The following is a 20,242-nucleotide window of genomic DNA, read 5'->3' on the forward strand; positions in this document are numbered from 1 at the left end:
CTAAACACAAAAGCATAATGGAAAAATGGAAAGCGCCAACAGAGCGCAATGAAGTGTACGGCATGAGAACGGCGTAACATCAACGAATCCGCGACCAAATGGAGCCGAGTTCCAGATAGGACAGATATATAGATATAGCGCGGCCAACTGAGTGGCACTGATGGGTCTGATGGGTCTGCACTTCTGGCAGGCACTGTGTCGTTAAGGTTGATGTCGCCGCGGGGGGTTTGGTTAAAACAGGGGGAAAAGTCATGGTTGCAACTGTCAGTCGAACGGAGTACCCCTCTGAAAGTCTTAGATGAAGTGCAGGGACTTACGAAACCACTCATAAAGTCATACACATATCATTCATCTGAGTAACAAATGGTTTTCCAAACTACTAAACAATACGATAAGTTCAATAAGTTATTTACAACTCAATTTCGAAAGGGGGTCGGTTCTTTAGCACTCATTTAGCGTAAAAAGCATAGAATATCTTTGTTTTACATATTAATAAAAATTATTTTCACTGCATTTTAATTCGGTTATAGTAAAATAAATTCAACATTTTATTTGTCCACTTTAAAGTTGCACTTTGATGTACTTAATAATTCTAGTAAATCTAAGTAGTAACTAAAATGATTATATTTTTACTAGGCCAACTATAATAAGTTCATTAAATAATTATAAATAATTAATTTATTAAATGGCAATTAAGACAGCTTTTAAAGCCGGTTCAACTTTTTTTAGAAATCACTCAAATTTACATATTATTCGTAAATTGCAAGTAGCTTAAAATGGTTAAATTCATTTAAAAGTGAATAAGGCAATGTTTAGTTTTCTTTTTTTAAACATTTATAATTGTTTTTATTAAGCCCACAAATCATAAATATTTATGATGACAATTTTTATTTACATTTGACTTATTTTAAACTTATTTAATATTTCTGTAAAGTTGAAAGTGGCAGCCTTTATTTACAACTCCAACATTTCTGTTGCAGCTCCATAGAAACCCTGCGAGCGGAAACGCCCGAGGAGTTCTATGCACCGAAGCAGGCGGATGATGACGGCCAACTCAAGGGGACACCAGCAGATGCAGATGCAGATGCTGATGGCGATGCCGTGGGCTTGGGAGCGGGAAAGCCAGGAGGAGGAGGAGGCGGAGGACCGCCGCCCATCTCATCCAGCGACCACAGGCAGCGACAGCAGCTGAAGAAGCTGCGCTTCAAGCGGGAAATGCACGCCCTGGCGCTGGAGGGCGGCGACGTGGCCAGGGGCTACTGCTCCTGCGACGAGCAGTGGACCAACTCCTCCTCGCCCACGTCCACCACCACATCGGCCACCATGTCGCCGACGTTGCCGGCTGCCGGAAGTGCCACCGACGGGGGCGGCGGACGACATGCCACCGGAAACGGCCCGGGAAACTCGAGCGGTATTGTCAAAATGGCGGCCACGGCAACGGCGACGGCGGGAAAGCGAAGCGGGCGGCTCAAGCAGCAGCATCATGTGCGCTTCTCCGACGAGAAGAACTTCTCGGACTGAGAGGCGAAAAACAAACTACTAGACTGCACCTAATCTCTGTTTAGTCATAGGCTAACATTTTCTTCCCCTCTTTTCAAGCAAAAAAGAAAAAAGTGGGGGGCGAAAAGTCAAACAAATCATCAGAAAACCAAACAAATTATATTAAAAATCCGTAGATAAACGTACTCAACTAAGGAAACTGTACATATAGTTTGAAGGTGTTAGTTAAATATCTGTGTTTAGTTGCTCGATAGATCTGTTGTGAACCATATATAAATATATATATATATATATAAATATAATCAAGTAATCAAGTAAGCGTAGCACAAATGCATTTTTTCCACTCATCAGCTAATTGAAAGCAAATATTGATGGAGATTGTTGATAACGGAATCCTGTTGACGGCATTGTAAATATTCTAGTCAAAATAAACATAAAATGTGGTATTATTTACTGAAAGTAAAACGATGAAAATAAAATAAAAGTACACTAAACATACAACAAAAAAAACACAAACATGGCTCAAAATAGATTAGATTAACAATGAAAGTAATGAGATGCATAATTGAAAACAAATAACTAGTTAATTATTTAAATTAATACTCTGAGGATGAAAAACAAACGAGGGACGCTTTTTTTACTGTGTACAAAGCCAACCAATGCACTAAAGAATAAAAAACAAGTACATAAATGCTTAATTTAATGGGAAGTTTTCACACACAATCGAATTAATTATAGAACATACCGGGTAATTGTTGCTAGAATGCAACAAGTCAATTGAATTTCAAGGCTTTCAACTATTATTATTATTTCCTATCAATTTCTTTTTTATTTGAAACTTTTCTTAATAAAATTCTAACAATGTAATAGTTACCTCCACCTACAAAACTGCCAACTTATCAACTCATTTATTAAATGCATTTTTATTTGGTTTCTTTCTTAGATTATTCTAATAAGTCTGTATACTGCTAAGTACTCTTCCAGTTCATTTGTAAAACATTCTGACAAAGCCCATTAAAAGCGTCGCCAAAAAAACAAAATATGATATTTGTATTTTTAAGACTAAATTTATAATCGTCTAGTTTACAATATGAAAACAAAATGATTGCAAGACATGCAAAAAAAATAATATAAGTGATTAAAAATGAAGTAAAGTTAAACTAAATGAGATATAAACAAACCATTAAACTAAAACAATAAAAACTAAATTAAATAAATACTTAAATATGAGTTTTTTCTATCCGTTTGTTATTCTTTATTTTAGGGAACCAAAAGAGAGGTAATTATATTTTTAACATTCCACGACTTTTCCATACATTATTTTTAAGGCATTGCTTGTTGGTATGGATTTTATATAAACTCGAAGTCTTTAAATGCGATAATGTTACCGTAAAGTTTCCTGATTAAAAATACATGTAGGCCCATAAAGAGCACCATAGGTGAATCGTTTTCACATCCCACAACCAACACTCAACTTCTGTTTTTCGTTTCGCAATTTATGAACTTTGGGAATGCCTGCTAACAGCTAATAAAGACCTTAAGACCCCGCTTGAACCCAATCTAACCCAACGGATTTAAGGATTCATTTCGTTTTAAATGCCCTCCGTTTATGAGCAGAATTTTGGTTTGGCAAAATTTTAATGGCTCAAATTTTTATGGCAGCCAACGGCGGTTATTAAATCAAATTTTATGTCTGGCCAGCAATATGGAAGAGGAAAAGGACCTCCGATGGAGGGGAGAAAGTTTGCTAAGTTCGGGCGGAAAATTCAAGGTTCTTGGGGAATTCATTTATATCATGAAGCCGAAGCGAACACATCAAATATGTAACAAAGCCACGCCCACAGCCCCGAAAACCGCGGCACTATCTGCTCTTGAAGCTTGTTTATGTTTGGCGAAAACTATTCCAATTAACTTGGCCAAAAACAAAAACAAGAACGGCAGAAAATAGAAAATGAGAGCTTTTAAAAAAAAAACAAAACAAAAATGCCCGCTGGTCATTTTGTAACTCTTTTGTAGACTGACTTTTCCGCCCATTTTCCGCCCAGTTTGTTTGTTTTGTTTGATGTGTGTTGCATGCAACATTGTTTTTTCTCTTTTGGTTTTTCAGTCGTTTACAAAATGCCAAAGTTTTATGCGCAAATTTCATTATTTAAAATGTGTTGGTAAATGAGTATGAGCATGTGAGTCGCGGCAGAATGGATAAAGAGTGTACAGACTTGCAAAAAAGAAGAGCTTGCGGGCATAATTAATTTAAAATTAAACACACCTCAAATCCGTTAAGCCATTTTTGATGGATACCACAATTATTGTAGTTTTTCGAGTTTTTTAAATTGTCATTCTATGCGCAAGTGTTTAGTTAGTAATTAGGTTTATTAATTACTTGTCAAAAATGTTAGAATAATATTTTTATAGAGTAAGTTGCTCGCAGGCTAAATAATTAAATTATAATTAAACTACCATTCAATAAATATGTACATTGCCACATTTTGATTAGTTGAGTAAGGGTTTTTAAAATATTTCGCTGCATAAATACCCAAACCCATATTTTAATTATAATAAATTGGAAAAATGGTGGCAGCTGGAACTGAGACCCTCCAAATCATTAGCCATTTTCCACTATGTTGAAAAATCTCCATCAGCACCCCAAAAAGCCAACTCAACGCCCCTGGAATTCTCCCCACTAACCACAACTTGCCGTAATGTCGGTTTCGAAGTGAATATTCGCTTTTAATGTTTGCTTTTTATTACAAACTAAATGCGAAAAATGTGTTGGCCAAGTGAGTTATGTGAGCAGAGGGTTCCGCTCGGTTCGGGGTGTCTTCGCTTGACACTTGCTACCTTTTTATTATAAATGTTTTATAGCGGGGAATTTTACAAATTACTTTTTGTGCAGCTCCAGTCACACACATGCGGACATAAAAACTTGACGACAGGTGTGGCAAATTAGGATTATTATTTTAAATACCAAAAAGCCAACGACGATCCCCCTTTGCATCCCGAATGCTAATTAATGCGTTAAGCAAACTGCGGAAATGTTATGATGCATTTAATCACGGGTTTTGTTGACGTTTTAACGTACTTTTGTAGTAAAAAATGTATTGTTTAAAATAAATAAAAATAACTGCAATTTTTTATTATCCCATTTGGTTTACTACAAGGTTTATTACATGAGCGCATTTTATCCTTTTTATAATTCTAGCTCTTACAAAATATGTTTACTCGTAAAGCTTTTACTTTATGCGCTTTAAACTCTATCTTGTTAAATGCATCAATTAATTATTTGTTCCCAAATCAGGGTAGGCCCTTAAATTTTCCAGCCCAACCACTGCATCAATTAATTAGTTGAACGCAATATATTTGGGCCTTCGTCTCTCAACTTGCAATTTTCGGCTCATTAAACTTGAAGTGTTACATTTTCGTAGGCCCAACTCGATGAAGGAGCCTAATTTCCGCTCAGACTTGACTGCTCATAAAAGTCTAAAGTTATGGCAATAATAGCAGCAGCAGCAGAAGGTACAACAATTTGTTTTTTGCGCTGTCGTGTGGATGGCAAGCACATTTATATGTTTTCCCACGGTTAACACGCCTTATGCGTAATTTATGTCGCTCGACGGCAGCAGGTGTACGGGTCACATAGCGCGGTTTTTATATTTCTAAAGTTCCGTCGCCAATTTGATGAATGTTGGCTCCTTTTCACGGCGGTTCCATACGAAGATAGTGCCTTCATAAATTATCCACTCTGGAAAGTGAAATTTAATGAGAAATCAACGAGCTAAAACCGCATTTCAAAAGATGCGCGTTTGTTTAAAAGCTGGTGTTTTCAGCTGTTGGTGCCACCCTGAAACTTAGGGTTGCTACTTACTTGGTTTTTTACACCCGTTACTCGTAGAGAAAAGCGTATATTGTATTCGGGGAAAAGTATGTACATATATCCGACCCCTTAATGTATATTTATTCTTTATCAGGATCACTAGCCGAGTCGATCTAGCCATGTTCTTCGAATCATAGAGTCGAATCTTCGAGTCGAATCATAGAATCGAATCATAGAGTGGAATCATAAAATCAAATCGTAGAATCGAATCATAAAGTCGAATTATAGAGTCGAATCATAGAATCGAATAATAGTATCGAATCATAGAAACAAAGTATAAAGTCGAATCGTAGAGTCGAATCGTAAAAACGAATCATACAGTCGAATCATGTAGTCAAATCATAGAGTCGAATTAAAGAGTCGAATCATAGAATCAAATCATAGAATCGAATCAAAGAGTCGAATCATAAAATCGAATCGTTGCATCAATTCATTGACTCAAATGAGTTGAGTCATACTTTTGGGAAACTTTTTAAAAATATGGTACTTAGACAAATCACTGTAGTAAAGCGTACATAGTGTTTTAAAATACCTTTTCAAAAACATCTTAAATCTAAAATTGGAGGACCCTACAAACAACGTTTTTGGAGAAACTGACAAGCAAAATAAAATTTTCATTTTGAAATGTCGCCCAAACTCTAGTTTTTGTGTACAACTTTTGAACGGAGGATCGGATTTTAACAAATGAGGTGTCATTCGACGCGCATTTTAATAAAAATACAACTACTAACTAAAACAACAAGCTATTACATATAATGCCAACGGCCCCAACAGATAAAATATTCTTAATATTTACTTTTACATTTTTATTGCTCTTTTTACCAAACCAATGACAATTTGAAAAGTCTTGGTTGTATAACTTTTAGTTTCAGCGATACCTTTCGATTGGTTACAACCGGACCATCACAGCAAATTTTCATTTCGTCGTGTTTATAAAGTAGTCGCCTTTGCAAACTCTGCTGGTGCGCTTCGCCACTACGTGTGCTGCCGTCCACAGTGATTTCAAATTTCAAAAAATAAGTAATATTTTCTGCATTCATGAATGAGTTTTTACATTGTAAGGTATATCTACATAGGATCTACGTAGACCGGTACCCTTTTCGGCCGCATTGGCGCTTTAAAGTAACAGAAACGTAACATTTTAACTAACAGAAACGTAGAGTGACCTTATGTACTACTCTTAAAAATACCTTAAAAAGAGTGACCTTACTTGAGCACCACAATAAAACCGAAACCGAGTAATTTCCGCCCCCGCAGAACTGGGCACACACAGTAAACCGACGAAAACGAAACAGCGCGATTTGGGGGGAAAATTTCACCGAACTTCGAACGCAGGCGGACGTGTCGCGGATGTCGGAAGGTGGAGCTCTTGTGAATTGTTCTTGTGCCGTGCCCCGCGCACAAAAAGCCAATAAGAGCCAACAAGAAGGTTTGCGCCCGCTGCCTTTTTGTGAATAAAACGGTTCGTTTTTACGGTTTTTTACAATTTCTGATTCGTTTGCAAATACAACGCACTCACGCAACACCAGCGCACGGGTGTAGGTGTGTGTGTGAAAACAAGTGAAACAGAGAGCTGGGAAAACAAACTGGGCTGCATGGATACTGGCTAAATATTGGATTAAAAATTAAGCTCAAATAAAAGGCATAATAATAATAACAACAAAAACAATCAATCGAAATGCGCGTGTGACAAAGAGCGTGAGGCAGAGAGAGAGAGAGAGAGCATCACTCACACACACACACGCTGACGTCGACGCGCTGTCTGTTCAGTGGAGCAGTGTTGCCAGCCTACAAAACAGCTGCCCGAGAATCCCAATTAAATAATTAATAAGTTCAAATCAGAATTGGAGTAACTGATGCAGACTTTTTGCATTTGCACACTTATTTTCCCCCAATTCGGCTTATTGGCATTGGGGCTCTGCTGCTGAGTTGGCAACACTGGCCCCCCCTCCCCGCCACAAGAAAAGAGGAGAGAGAGAGCCCCAACGAGAGAGCAAGCGCGAGAGAGTCACATGCTGGGCGCTCATTTCAATTTTCCTCAATGAACACTTTTCACGGTTTTCGGTTCGTCGGTTCGCGTTTTCCACAGTCGTGCGTTGTTTTTGCTCGTGGAAAAGTTGTAAAGCCCAGCCAGCCAGCCAGCAAACACAAAATAATACAGCCAACATTTTATTCGCAGTGCATGCAGCGCGGGAGAGCGAGCTGTTAAATAATTTTTAAAGTGTTTGTGTTTTTAACGTGTACAACCCACAAAAATTCTATGCCTTTTGCATAACAAAAACAAACGTAGCAAAAATAAAATAAAAAATAAGTGAGGAAATAGCCATACACACACACATATATATATACAAAACAGTGAAAGAAAGAGACAGAGAGACGGACGCCTACGTCAATAAGCGAAAAACGGTAAGCGCAAATTCTTTTACCCCATGTTGTGTGTGCTTGCCAATTGGAAAATTTCTTATTTCCCCTCCCGCTTCCGCACTTTCTTGTTCTTGCCCCTCCCCCTCCGCCCCCCTCTCTTCCTGGCTCGCTCTTACACTTGCTTTTACGTTGTTGGCAAGCAGCGCTTCATTCATTTCCACAAACAGCCATATAAACACACATACCAGCACACTCCCGCTCTCATTTTAGGAGAGCGAGAGAATTCTTTTTAGTGTGACCGTGTGTATTTGTTGTAGCTGGTCAGGCCACAAAATTTGTATTCGAGAAATTCTATTCGCCTTTTGTTTAAAAAAAAAGAAACGTAAGTCACAATGCTCTGAACATTTGCACATCATATTGTTCATAAAAAAAACAAAACAAAAAACTACGCCAAACAATGGCTCATAGAATTAGGTTGCGCGTGTATTGGTGTGCATTCTTTATCATTGATATGTTAAATGTGAAATGTTGAAATTCAAATTAAGCTCGGCGTTTTTTGTAAACAAAAACAATGGAGTGAGAATCGGCTACTGAAATTAGCTAAAGATAAAAGTTACTGGTTTCTAGTGGGTTTCATTAGGGAAATCATGATTTGTATATGGGATTTTTGTTGGCCACAAATGAGTTAATAAAATCATAGTGCACAGGAAAAAAATATTGTTTTGTTTTTTAATTTTTTTTTTTTAGACATCACAGTATCATTTTTTTCTGTGCATTGGTCCCACTGTTACCAACTGAAGTTAACCGCCCCACCGCCCCCACCACCCCTTCTGCACACGCACACAGACGCACTTGCACTCTGACTGGCTGGCCATCGATGTGTGTGTGTAATTAGCAACAAAACTCTCGCTGGCAACTGCATCGCATGAGATTCGATGCTTTTGTTATTGTTGCTGCTCTCTCTCCCTCTCTCTCGCCGCTCTCTCCCACCCTTTCCACTGTCTAATTTACATTTGAATGTGCGTGAGCGCGCATTTGTTGATAATTATCAGCAAATTACTAGACGCACTTAGCAGCAGCAACAAAGCCAATGTGGAAAGTAATGCATACACACAATGAGCTTGTACAGTGGTCACTATGAGACATAGAACCGAACTAGTTTTGTCATCCACATGTTAAGCTAAAAGTAGGTTTTAAATCGGGAAAAAGTTGAGAGTGTAGAGTTTTAAACCACCTTTTAATTTAAAGTTCTTAAGATTATAAGATTTCTGCAGAAACAGATTTGTATAAATAATATTAGAAGCTTCCAATTTTAGATCGAGTTCTATTACTGATAATTCCTATTACAATCATAGTTCTTAGAATAAAAATATTTTCGTATTTATCCATTAATATATTATAGCTTTTAAACTGGTTCTTAAAAGGCAAAATTTTTCAAACAAGGAAAGTACAAACCAAAAACTAAAGTTAGCATTCCGAAAGACCACTGTATAAGGTTCTATTGTATGTGTGTACCGCAAAAAGGCGTGTTTAAATGACATTTATAATGCAGATTTCACTTCTATTACTGGCCTTAACAATTGATTTTTTTCTTCGTTTTTTGCCAATATAATTCTTTTATTGTCATTGGCTCATGCGGGTAGGTTGGGCTATTGAGTTTTTAGAATAATTAATCAACGGCAAGAACTTTTTGTTGCTAATTGGCAAGCCGTTCTGTGAATTAATCCAAACAGCGATACAGAAATAAACCCGTTGCTATGTCTACTTCGGCTTTTATATAAAAATCTACCATATAGTATATATGGCAAATCCAACTTTGGTGGCAAAAACTTAGTAATTCACTCACACGCACATACACATGGAAAGAAACGCGCACGCCGATTGTTTATTAATTTATTTTATTTGTACAAATTTGGTTTATCGTTAGCGGCAAATGTTTCTTTTTTCATTTTTATTATTAACTTCATTATTCGAGGCATGGCACGTTTTACTTGCCTAGTTATTTTTTGTTTCGTATTTTATTACATTGCGCGAGTGTGTGTTCCTTTTATGGGCAGGACAATGAGCCAATTTTGGTATTGAAGCTAGTTTCTCAATTAGGCCAATGCACTGAAAGAAAATTTAAACTGAAATATGCAGAGTTGGTGGGGAATTTACTGAGATCATTCTAGTTTAGATCATAAATTATGTTGCTTCATTTGTTTTTAACATGTGCCTCCATTTAATTGTCATTAGTTGTTAGCCCCAAGCATTATACCCCTAACATCTTGTAAGAACCTTGAGGAAATCTGCTTATATTCCGACTAGGAAAAAACACATTTACATGATATATGTATCTCAAGATCTTTTGTTTACATGTCCAACAAAACCCGAGATGAGAACCATTAAAAAGTTGAAATAAGCCACAAAAGCTGCAGGCAACAAACAGCCAAAAACTTCAATAGCAATCCATCACAAAGTTGAAATTGCCCAAATCCAACAAATCCAAGACAAAACCAGATCATGTAGAGCATAAAAAACAACCCAGACAGAAGGGCAGGCAGGCAGATCCCCAGCAGTCATGCCAAGATCGAAATATAAACACGAAATGAAAAGAAAAGCATTTGTAATGGATGGTCTTAAAGTTCTGTCTGCCGGCGATGTTGTAGTGTCTACAGTAGTGACTATAATGAATTGGATTCTTTATTCCCGGCATATGGTCGCAGCCAAAGTTTGGAGCCAAGTAGAGTTGAGTAGATAGAACACAAAAATCAAAGGGAATACGGAGTAGAAAAGGTTGATATATTATATGATGGAGTTTATATAAGGTTTTTTTGTTTGGATAGCAGATAATAATCATAGGTTATACTTACATACTTAAAAGATTCAATTTTTGTACTCCTATTCTATGCTATCTTTTGTTTAGACATAATATGTTAATAATTTCGTACGAAATGAAACCTCAAGAATAAAATCTTTGGTATACAAATGACAATAGAACTTGTTTTTAGCATTTCTTATATAAGGTACCCTGAATACTTAGATAATGTTATACAATAATATGCAATTCTTGGGAAACAAATAGATTGGATAAATGTTTTATATCATCACCCGACCAGAGAAATGGGGTTTTCCCCTGGGACTTGCACACTTAATCCCTAGCTACTGGATTCCGATTGTGAGGATCCTATGGGGAGGGGGTCGAATATCATATCACTGACACTGGGGGGCTTCTTCTTTCTCTGGGGTCTTTCGGTCTGCAGGCTGCACAGATGACGATCCTCCGCGAATCGGCAATGCACATACGTATATAGTATACAGTGAGCATTGGCGTTAAGGAATCGGGGGAAGAAGAGATGGGTTGTGGAGAAGAAAGAACCCAAAAGACGAACGATAAGAAGGCAGAAAAAAGAAGGCGGCGAAGACGTTTGTCAGACAGACATGGCGTATACGCAGCGTTGTACGCGCGTGTATTGTATGTATGTGTAGGTATACCTATGGCATATAGTATCTGTGTGTTGGCTGCGCTGCTGGCTGCTTCTTACTACTATGTACTACGGGTTAACACCAGTAGCTGTCTGACGGCTTGACGTTGTTGTTTGTTTCTTCGTTTTTTCCGTTTTTATTTGTTTTATGCTGGCTTTTTGTTCGATTTTCATCGTTGTACTTTTTGAAGTTCAAGAATATGGAAAGCAAGAAGGAGGTAGATGTGTAGATTTGTGGTTGTGAGAGTGTGAGTGCTGTGGTGTTTTGTAGAGTCGTCTCGTTTTGCGTCTGCTTCTCGGCTCTCTTTCTATAAGCCCCCCAAAACCCCCAAACCCCCTGCTTTTCTCATCAGCGTCTTGGTCTTCTTGTTTGACACAAACACATGCTTAGGTGGTGTTGTATCTGTGTGTATGGGCAACACACACACACACATTTGTTGTTGCTGCCACAGACCGGTTTTCATGTTGCGTTAGCTTTTGTTGTTGTTATGTATCTTGTAGTACGTCTTGCAGACTCGCCCCTCGGCATTCTACAAATACTATAAACATCGAGTTGTAGTACAACTTCTTATGGCATCCAGTTGTGGAGTCTGCAAAGATATTTCTTGCTGGTTTTTTTCCCATTCCGAACTCAGTACCATATAATAGTATATAGTATTCCTTTTGATGATAAAAAAGAAGCATACTAAAAGAAAAAACCCCACAATGATTAATATTTAATTTTCCATTTCATTAAATATGATTCAATTGAGGTTTTGTCAATTTTATGAACCTCTTATCTTAGCCTTTGTTTATATTTCAAATCTGAAAAATTCTTTAAAATAAGTCACAGTAATTAGTAATTCATGCTGCGATCTTCAATGGAAAGTTATAAGGCACTTAGTCAGTAAGGCATTTTTAAAAAATTTTTACCACAGAACTGGATAAAATTTGCTCATGTATGTACATACTTTCTTATCTCGGTTACTCTACGACTTCAACTAAAATTTTTTTAAAGCATATATTATAATGTATAAACTTGATAAATATGTTTATTTGAATTTCAAGCTAAATAAATTCGTTTTAATGCCAAGAAATGTTTTATAACAAAAATAAAGGCGTAGATTTGTGTAAGGAAATGTGAATTGTGGGGTAAGCCTTATTGATTCGCGTTGACAAACTCAATCTCGGGCTCCACTCGACCGTCTGACCTTAATCCGCACCTGTATTCCACTTTTGGTATTTCATCTGCCAACCGGCCAAAAGCGTTAAAAAAGGTCCAAAACATGCGTTTGCCCCTTCATGGGTTTAATTCTGCTGCTGCTGCTGCTGCTGGTTGCCGTCGTCAACGTTTTCGGGATCATTAATTACGTCTGCTGGGTCTCGGCCCCTCTATCTATCTCTCTTTCTCGCCGTGATTCTCCCTGCACCCTCTTCTGGCCCAGAAGAATCCAAAGAACCGGAATCTTGTAGAAGGAAACAAGAAGTTGTCTTTGAAACTCTCTGAATTGTATTTGCTTTGGTTGGCTCGCACTGAATCAAGCTTCAAACTTATATTTCTTTTTCTTTGTTAAATCCATCTAACGTTCATGTTTCATATTAGAATTTGGTTTATTGTGTGGCGTTGCCTGTGATAATAATAGGTATAAATATGAATCGAGAGGCGGCAGAGCAGAACTGGTTTTTATAAACCATAAAAATAATACCTTTCCGTTGATATACTGCTGCTGGGATTTGCATTTTCCTCTACCTCCTGTTCGTAGGAATCAGTATGAGTCCGTCGACAGACTCCACCTCCTTCGACATCTTCGATGAGTAAGTCGTCTTGGCCTCATTAGCGTTTCTGGTATTACTCATCGCGTATTACCCCCATTCTCCAGATCCCAGACTCCGCTCATTTCCCTATCGAGAATTAAGCTGTCCGCTTTCGGTTTCTGTGAAAATGTACGACAGTTTATATTCAAATTCGATGCGATAGCTGGAGCTCTTATCCAGTATTATAAAAAACACGTTCCAAATAAGCCGGCAAATGTTTGTTTGTTGGCCCCAACAATGGCACACACGGCGTAAAACAACATAAATTGTGGTATTTTTACTGAAAACATTTCCAAACCGGTTCACAAATCTATGCTGTAATAAAAAAAAAACCACCAAACAAACCGGAAAAAATTTTTGGTTTTCGGTTGTTTTATTTTTTATGTGTGCACCGCTCTAAATGCTGCTGACTAGGGGGCTACTGTTCCAGTCTCGGCATCCGTTTCAGTTTCAGAACCGGCCTATGGATCCGAATCAAGATCAAACCAGATATTCTTAAGCTTTTACTTTTCTTCACATAAATATTTGAGTACAGGAGTTATTATTTATTACATTCATTAAATTCTAATAATTTTTTTAAAAGTTTATATATTTACCGGGCATTCGGAATAGCTCTGCTCAGCCTCTGCCGGCACACTTACAGCGTAGAACAGCAGTCGTTACACACACATCAATAAAGTTGTATTGTACAGTGATCTTTTCAGTGAGATATGATTAATCTGAAAAGATCAGTTGATTTGGAAATAAATATGTATGATAGCATTTAACATTTTTTTAATCCCATAAAGGTTAATAAATTGGAACATGCTTAAAAATAAATTAATCAGACTATACTATTTTTTTAAAATTACAATGGATATTTAAAAATTAAAGAAATTAAAGACTTAAATGTGTTAGGAAAATGCAAAAGTGTTGACGAGGTAAACAAGGCATACTTATCAATCCACACAAACTCACAAATTCATCCATAATCAACATGAAGAGGTGAAAAGAAGCAGAAAAAAGGGATACACATACACATACCCCAGCCGAACGCTGATAAGTCAATATGTAATTTAAATTTTTGTATTTTAATAATGATAAGCCGGCCAAGTGACAAACAAACCTACATATATTGCGACGAACAAACTCACACGAGTAAAGGCATTTTTATTGATTTTCCACAGTCAGTCAGTTAGTCAGTCAGTCAGTTTGTCAATTGCTCAAATACTCGCCTTGCCAACTGGAATTGCTATCAGTTTGTCAGGCCTTAATACTTTTATACTGATGTTGATATTCGAGAGTATGTGTCCACAAAAGTCTATTTGTTCCGTACTTTTGATGGCAGATGCAGATGTTGGACTTCAGATACAATTTCCATATCATTTTGTATTATTTCATTTTGTCGAACATATAATTTTCCCAGAATTTGTTTACTAATTCTATTTCGCTCACACGTTTCTCTCGCTGCTCGACGTATTCAGTCACTGGGAATAGTATCTAAAAGTAATGCATCATAGATACGTGTATATACAAGATTGAAATAGATAGATACACCGACAGGCAGACATTCTCCAAGTAAGCAAACAAAACAGGCAAACGATGAATTCATTCTTAATGAAAAACACATACATCTGCATTTGCACTGGTATCTATGTATGCCTGTGTATTTGTTAACAACAATAGCAAAAAGCACAAAATAAAACACATTTTTATCTGCTTTTGAGTCGAAATGAATGAAAAGGCAATTTTGCAATAAAATTTATTACTTTCTGGCTGTTTTGTGTAGTTTTTACTCAAATACATTTTAAAGTGCTTCGCTTTGTTGGCGTCTAATGAAAATGATCAAACATCTGTGGCAGGCAATAATAAATTATACTTAAGGAACTTTATTTGCCTATTTTATATGAATGAACAAAGCAATGCCAAGATGCAAATGGATCAATTAATTGGTCCATGAACATTTGGGAATGTATTTATTATTTATAGGCAAATTTGATGTCGAAATAAATGGGGAATACATTTGTTTCCAGGTTACAAAATAAATAAAATGTATTGCAAATGTCCAGAAAAAACGTTCAATGATTTTTTAGTCCTTTATTTAACTTCCATTTTCTTCATCATACCCAATCATTTAATAAATATTTCTGACCAAATCTGGTTTCAATCTTCCTCACTCGTATATCATATTTGCCACCGCAGCGAAGCTCTGAATTTAGATATGAAATCTTTACAAGACCCCACACAGTTGACAACTCAATGTGAATATTTTAACGTTTATTTTTCCACTGATCACATAGTTTATGCGTTTCTGCACGTTAAAATGAATACTTCGATGCTTTCAAGTTTCCTTGACAGACTTGTGCGTGCTGCCTGTCGAAAAAAAGCAACTGGGCTGCGTAAAGTTTGGGGGCTAGATAATCTATATAGTTATTACTCACGGCACGTCACAACAAATATAAATGAAATACCAGAGAACAGAAAAACTCGCAAAATGCGAAACAAAGCGAAGCGAACCGAAAACTAAACTCGAAATTAAGATATGCTAAAAAGGCGAAAGAAACTTGGTTGATTATAACTGATATCGGTGGGGGCTGGGCGGTGATGAGAGTTACAGATGTGCGGGGTGTACTTCTATATATAATATATATATGCATGTTAGCTGGCTTGACTCGTAAACTTGTTGACAACAACTTTTGTGCAAATGTTTGTAGTTCTTTTTTTTTTTGGTGCTATTGCTGCTTGAGAATCGCCTGTTATTTTATCTCCATATATACGTAACTACATATACATTTCAGTAGGTTTGGGTTCGGTGTTGAGGTTGTAATTTGTATTCAGCGTTTTACTCTTTTTCACTGTTGCTGATATGGCATTTAAACCATTATATTGTGTCGACTCTTTACCCATATCACACACTATTAAAAACAAACTTATAAATATAGACATGCATGCGAATACAGTGCGTATCGAGGGTATATGGCGATGGTATTGAAGTAGGTTCTATATATTTTTAAAAGAATTTATAGAGGAAACTATTTTAATAGTAATATAATTTTTAGAAGGGTTTCGTTTCTAAAATTTCAGTCTAAACTTATGTTTTTAAATATTGTAATCTTTTCATCTACAATATAAAACCTTAAGTTATGAAATCACTATCGATAACAATACTATTTTTCCTCTACTTTGAATGATTTTCGGTTTTGTTGGGCACTGTACCGCTATATGGTCGGGGTCTCTGATTAATCTTAACTCGTCTGGCGGTCGGTTACTCTGTCGTCCGATCATTCGTTCATTCGCTGGTTGATTGGTTGTTCGGTCAGTCAGTCAGTCAGTCAGTCAGTCAGTCAGTCAGTTAGTCAGTTCGTACGCAGTCATGTCATTCATTTGCCATTTCAAGTGCTATACACACTCATGATTGTGTTATACGAACTGCGAATATGTATCTATATAAACGCTCAGTGTAGTTTTGTCTGCACTGGATGCCGGCTGTTGCCGATATGTATGTACATTTGCACGTACATACCTATATATAAAGAGTGTGTTCCGTAATAAGCTTAAAAGTGTAGCTATTGCTGGTGGAGCGTTTGCTATTCATTAATGAGTTGTTTAGCTGTCAACTGTCGGTTGTCATGCTCAATCCATTTTGTATATACCGATTGTTCGGATCAAGTATAGATACATGTGCACTATAATGGATATCATTATTAATTTTCATTATGCAAATGACTTGTATCGTTATTAGAGCCACAGGAACCATGGCAGCTGTATTCCACTGACACCTAAATTGTTATTTTGTATATTGTATATTAGGTTTAAATGGAAATTAATGGCTTTCTTATTGGTCTATATGGTTATGGTTTATTTATGGCTAATGTTTAATATTTCCTTGCGTGTTCTGTACTCAATTATTTTCTAAATATCCAAAAATCAGGCTATCCACGATCCCCCACACTTTTGTTTACTTTTGAGGACCGCCTGCTGATTTTAATTAATCTTGAAATTGTAATCATAAGTGGGAGCAGGTGTGTGATATTGCTTGGGGTTGGTTGGGATGGCAGATTACTTCCAGGCTAGGCATTATAAAAATTATCGTGCAATACACTCGCAAGAACTTCATCAATCAAGTGGCCAATAAATCAAGTAATAAACTTGTTGATATCAAGACAAACCCGTGTCAACTTAAACTTCAAACACAAAAAAAATGATGAAAAGAGTTTGAAAGATTTTCCCCTTTAGGTTGAATTAAAGTTTTTAATATTTATGAATTAAAATGGATGGAAAAATACCAACGATAATGAAATGGGTTTTTATTCTTATAGTTTTTTTGATAATAGTTTTTCTATAAGAGCTTTTATAGTAATTCCCCATTAGGTTGATTAATATTTATCAGTGGAAAGTACACTTGAATTTCTGCTCAAGCATTTACGGGTAGATAAATGTTTTACTTGATTGTCTGATTCTTCCCCTCCCAGTTCCATCATCACCCAGCCCCCTTAACAGATACATACCTCTCTGGGCTACCTGTTAAACTGTAAGGTAAATAATCCACATGAGGCACACTTTTGAGTAAACTACCAAATTACACACAACCCTTCACCCTGCCGCTTTTACCCCGCTGTTCCACTCAAAAAACAAATAAACCGGAGTGCCTCCTCCTGCTACTTAATTCGATTTTAGTGGTATTTGTGGTTCGTGCTTTATTTATTGTGGTTGATGTTGCTGCTACCAATGTACGCTAGCCCCAAAATCGCATCGAGTTTGTCTTTTAACTTTGGGCCTTGAACTACCCATTAACGTCTTTGGATTGGGGTACTTAAATCGGCTAGAAAGGTCAAACATCAGGTTTACCATGTCTCAGGATTCACTTGAATTCAACTTGTTTGTATTTTATGTCAAATAATATGTTTTAAAAATGTTCTAATCATTATAAGAGCATTGTATCTTGAAATAATATAAAAATGGTTCAAAATATTCCATTTAATTCTAAGGGGTAGCAACCCGTTTAGTCATATTAAGACTCACCTGTTTATGTAATGCTCACTCACGAAATTCACTTAAGTAAAAGCGTTGGTAAATACCAAAACAAAAAACCAGAGGAAAATGGGGAAAAAATCAGCGGTCTGAAGAACAAGTGTAGCATTTGTTAGATGCTTTTCTCTACATTTCTTCCACCTTTTTTTCTCCTTTCAAGCGCTTGAAAATAATATTTCTTCTTTTGTTTATTTTTTTACTTAGGTATTATTCAAGCTTTAATGGCTAAGAGAGCGAGATACAGATACGACGACCACATGCGTGTGCGAGACCGTCCGGCTGTATTTGTATCTCAAACTTTGTTGTGTATCTATAGTAAACAATGCGCGTAAAAGGAAAACATGCACGTAAGAACGAAATGCAGAAAAATTGGCTCTAAAGAATGGACAGTGGTAGTGGAAAAGAACGAGGGATATAATGAAAACCGATGGCACAAACAGGCGGAGACATCGTTAGCACTGGCCGATCCTATCCCATGCCATACCATCCATCCCATACCAACCAATCCAAAACAAACTGAAACGAGTCCCGCTGTCAGCTGCCCATCGAGATACAATGCGGGTGCGGTTTGGTGGGGTGGTGCAGGGTGGGCTAAGGAATGGGTGTTATAAGGACCACTGCTCCACCATACACTCGTATGCGTAAAAATTCTTTTGGTTTCGCGCTCGCGTAAAACGTAAAAAATAAAATGAGAATGAGTTGGGAAAATAAATATATATGTATTTTTCCTCTTCTCATACAATACGGCTATATGTATACCCCATACATATATGAAAAAGAGGAGAAAATAAACACAAATTGTTGCTATTCGGCTGCCCCACAGGCATCTCAAAGAAGGAGACGAACCAGAGGAGTTCTTGTCTGGATTTTATATTCATTTATGTGCAATTTTTATGTATTTCTCTGTCGGTTTTGGTTTATTTATTTTGTGCGCTTTTCTCTCACTAAATTGATTTGTTTGTGAGCAGGAGTTTTCTAAACCGGTTGCAGATGGATATTTTCTGTTTTTACGGGTTTGTTTATTCGGTGTTTGCCCGGGCTGGCTAGCAACAGGAATTGGTCAGAAAATTACGTTTTTTTATTACCCCAGCTTATCAATACCAATACACCAATGGAACTGCGATATATTTCAGCAAACCTTTTGAAATTGCATTCAAGGGGACTAACTGGTCTCATTATCAGTTTACTAATAAGTAAACATTTGAACTGAGATAAATGCATTCATTGCATACTTGTTGACTTATTAATAAACCTTTTTTATCTTGAGGAAACTTGGTTTGCATTTTATGCTTTACTTCTTGTTATAAGTTTATAAGAAATAGCGGGTTCGATTTCGATTCAGAACACTGGTGATAAAGATATCAGAGACCCACTGTGGTTTCCTTCCACCGGTCCTATCCAAGTCACACTCTCCCCAGGGAGAATTTTACTTCAGTACTCAAGGGTGCCTCATGAAATCGGTTTCCTGACTGAAATACCAATCAGCTCACTTCAATTATGCGACATCACACGATAAACAGCACAAAAAATATCTTTATAAATAAATGTATACATATATATTCGGACAGTGTAGAGTGGACGCGTAGTACGTGTGCACATTGCCAATCTATAAGTAGAAGATTAATATATAACGCCAACGTACAACACGTTTTGTTCATTTTTAATTAATGAAACTTATTTCGAGCTGCGACCGACGAGACACAGACAAAAATAAGGCATCAAAATCGGCCAAAACAGAATTTACTAATGAAAACAAAAAAAAAGATCACGAAATTATGGTTTACTATACGCCTCTTGAATACCCTGTTGTTTAGATGAGGACAATATTATTCAATTTCATGAAATGAAAATTACACAATTTATAGAAAGGTTATAAAAACCCCCAGTAAAATTATTTCTTGTGACTTAATTGAATACTCAGCTAGGTCGGTAATTTCCAGTAAACTGAGACTTCCAAGCTCACGATTTTCTCAATTGCACAATATGTATAATGTTCTTATTGTCAAGTTGTTACCGTTAGTAATAGTTATTATATTACAGGTGGTTACGGTTAAGAAAATATAACCCATTTAATTTAATATAAAAGTTCAAAATTAAATGAAGGTTCCTTTAACAGAGTGTTTATTTAACGACCAATCCTATAACCCAAGTATCCCATTATTCCCTCTGTCTGTACACATTAGTAAAAGTTGGTCTGTGCTTTGTCTGTCGGCTGTTCTATACCCTCCATATATATATT

The 20,242-nt window shown here is 36.7% G+C and overlaps 2 protein-coding genes and 1 long non-coding RNA gene across 18 annotated transcripts in view; 2 read left to right on the forward strand and 1 right to left on the reverse strand.

The window, feature by feature from the left end:
- Positions 1–2,691, forward strand: part of LOC119560329 (neuroligin 4-like) — a 49,074-nt gene extending 46,383 nt beyond the window's left edge. For 4 of the 5 annotated variants that reach the window (XM_037873714.1, XM_037873716.1, XM_037873718.1 and 1 more), the window contains exon 14: positions 981–1,118. Coding sequence is in view for 1 of the 5 variants with exons in the window: in XM_037873719.1 (XP_037729647.1) it covers positions 1,015–1,521 (507 nt within the window). In the remaining 4 variants the exon portion in view is untranslated. Of the gene's footprint in view, positions 1–980 lie in introns of all 5 variants that reach the window. The other variant, XM_037873719.1, reaches the window with a different exon arrangement.
- A 3,975-nt stretch (positions 2,692–6,666) lies between these two features.
- LOC119560998 (putative transcription factor capicua) overlaps positions 6,667–20,242 on the forward strand; it is a 47,430-nt gene continuing 33,854 nt past the window's right edge. For 6 of the 12 annotated variants that reach the window (XM_037874804.1, XM_037874798.1, XM_037874805.1 and 3 more), the window contains exons 1-2: positions 6,667–6,833; positions 7,551–7,777. The gene's annotated coding sequence lies outside the window, so the exon portion shown is untranslated. The remainder of the gene's footprint in view (positions 6,834–7,550; positions 7,778–20,242) is intronic. The other 6 variants (XM_037874810.1, XM_037874806.1, XM_037874811.1 and 3 more) reach the window with 3 other exon arrangements.
- On the reverse strand, positions 12,426–13,712 carry LOC119561000. The gene is made up of 3 exons (XR_005221051.1): positions 13,635–13,712; positions 12,885–13,112; positions 12,426–12,806 (listed from the first exon to the last, which is right to left on the reverse strand). It is a non-coding gene; the product is annotated as an uncharacterized LOC119561000 (long non-coding RNA).

This window comes from Drosophila subpulchrella, unplaced genomic scaffold, assembly GCF_014743375.2.
Source record: "Drosophila subpulchrella strain 33 F10 #4 breed RU33 unplaced genomic scaffold, RU_Dsub_v1.1 Primary Assembly Seq354, whole genome shotgun sequence".
In the NCBI taxonomy this organism is placed as follows: domain Eukaryota; kingdom Metazoa; phylum Arthropoda; class Insecta; order Diptera; family Drosophilidae; genus Drosophila; species Drosophila subpulchrella.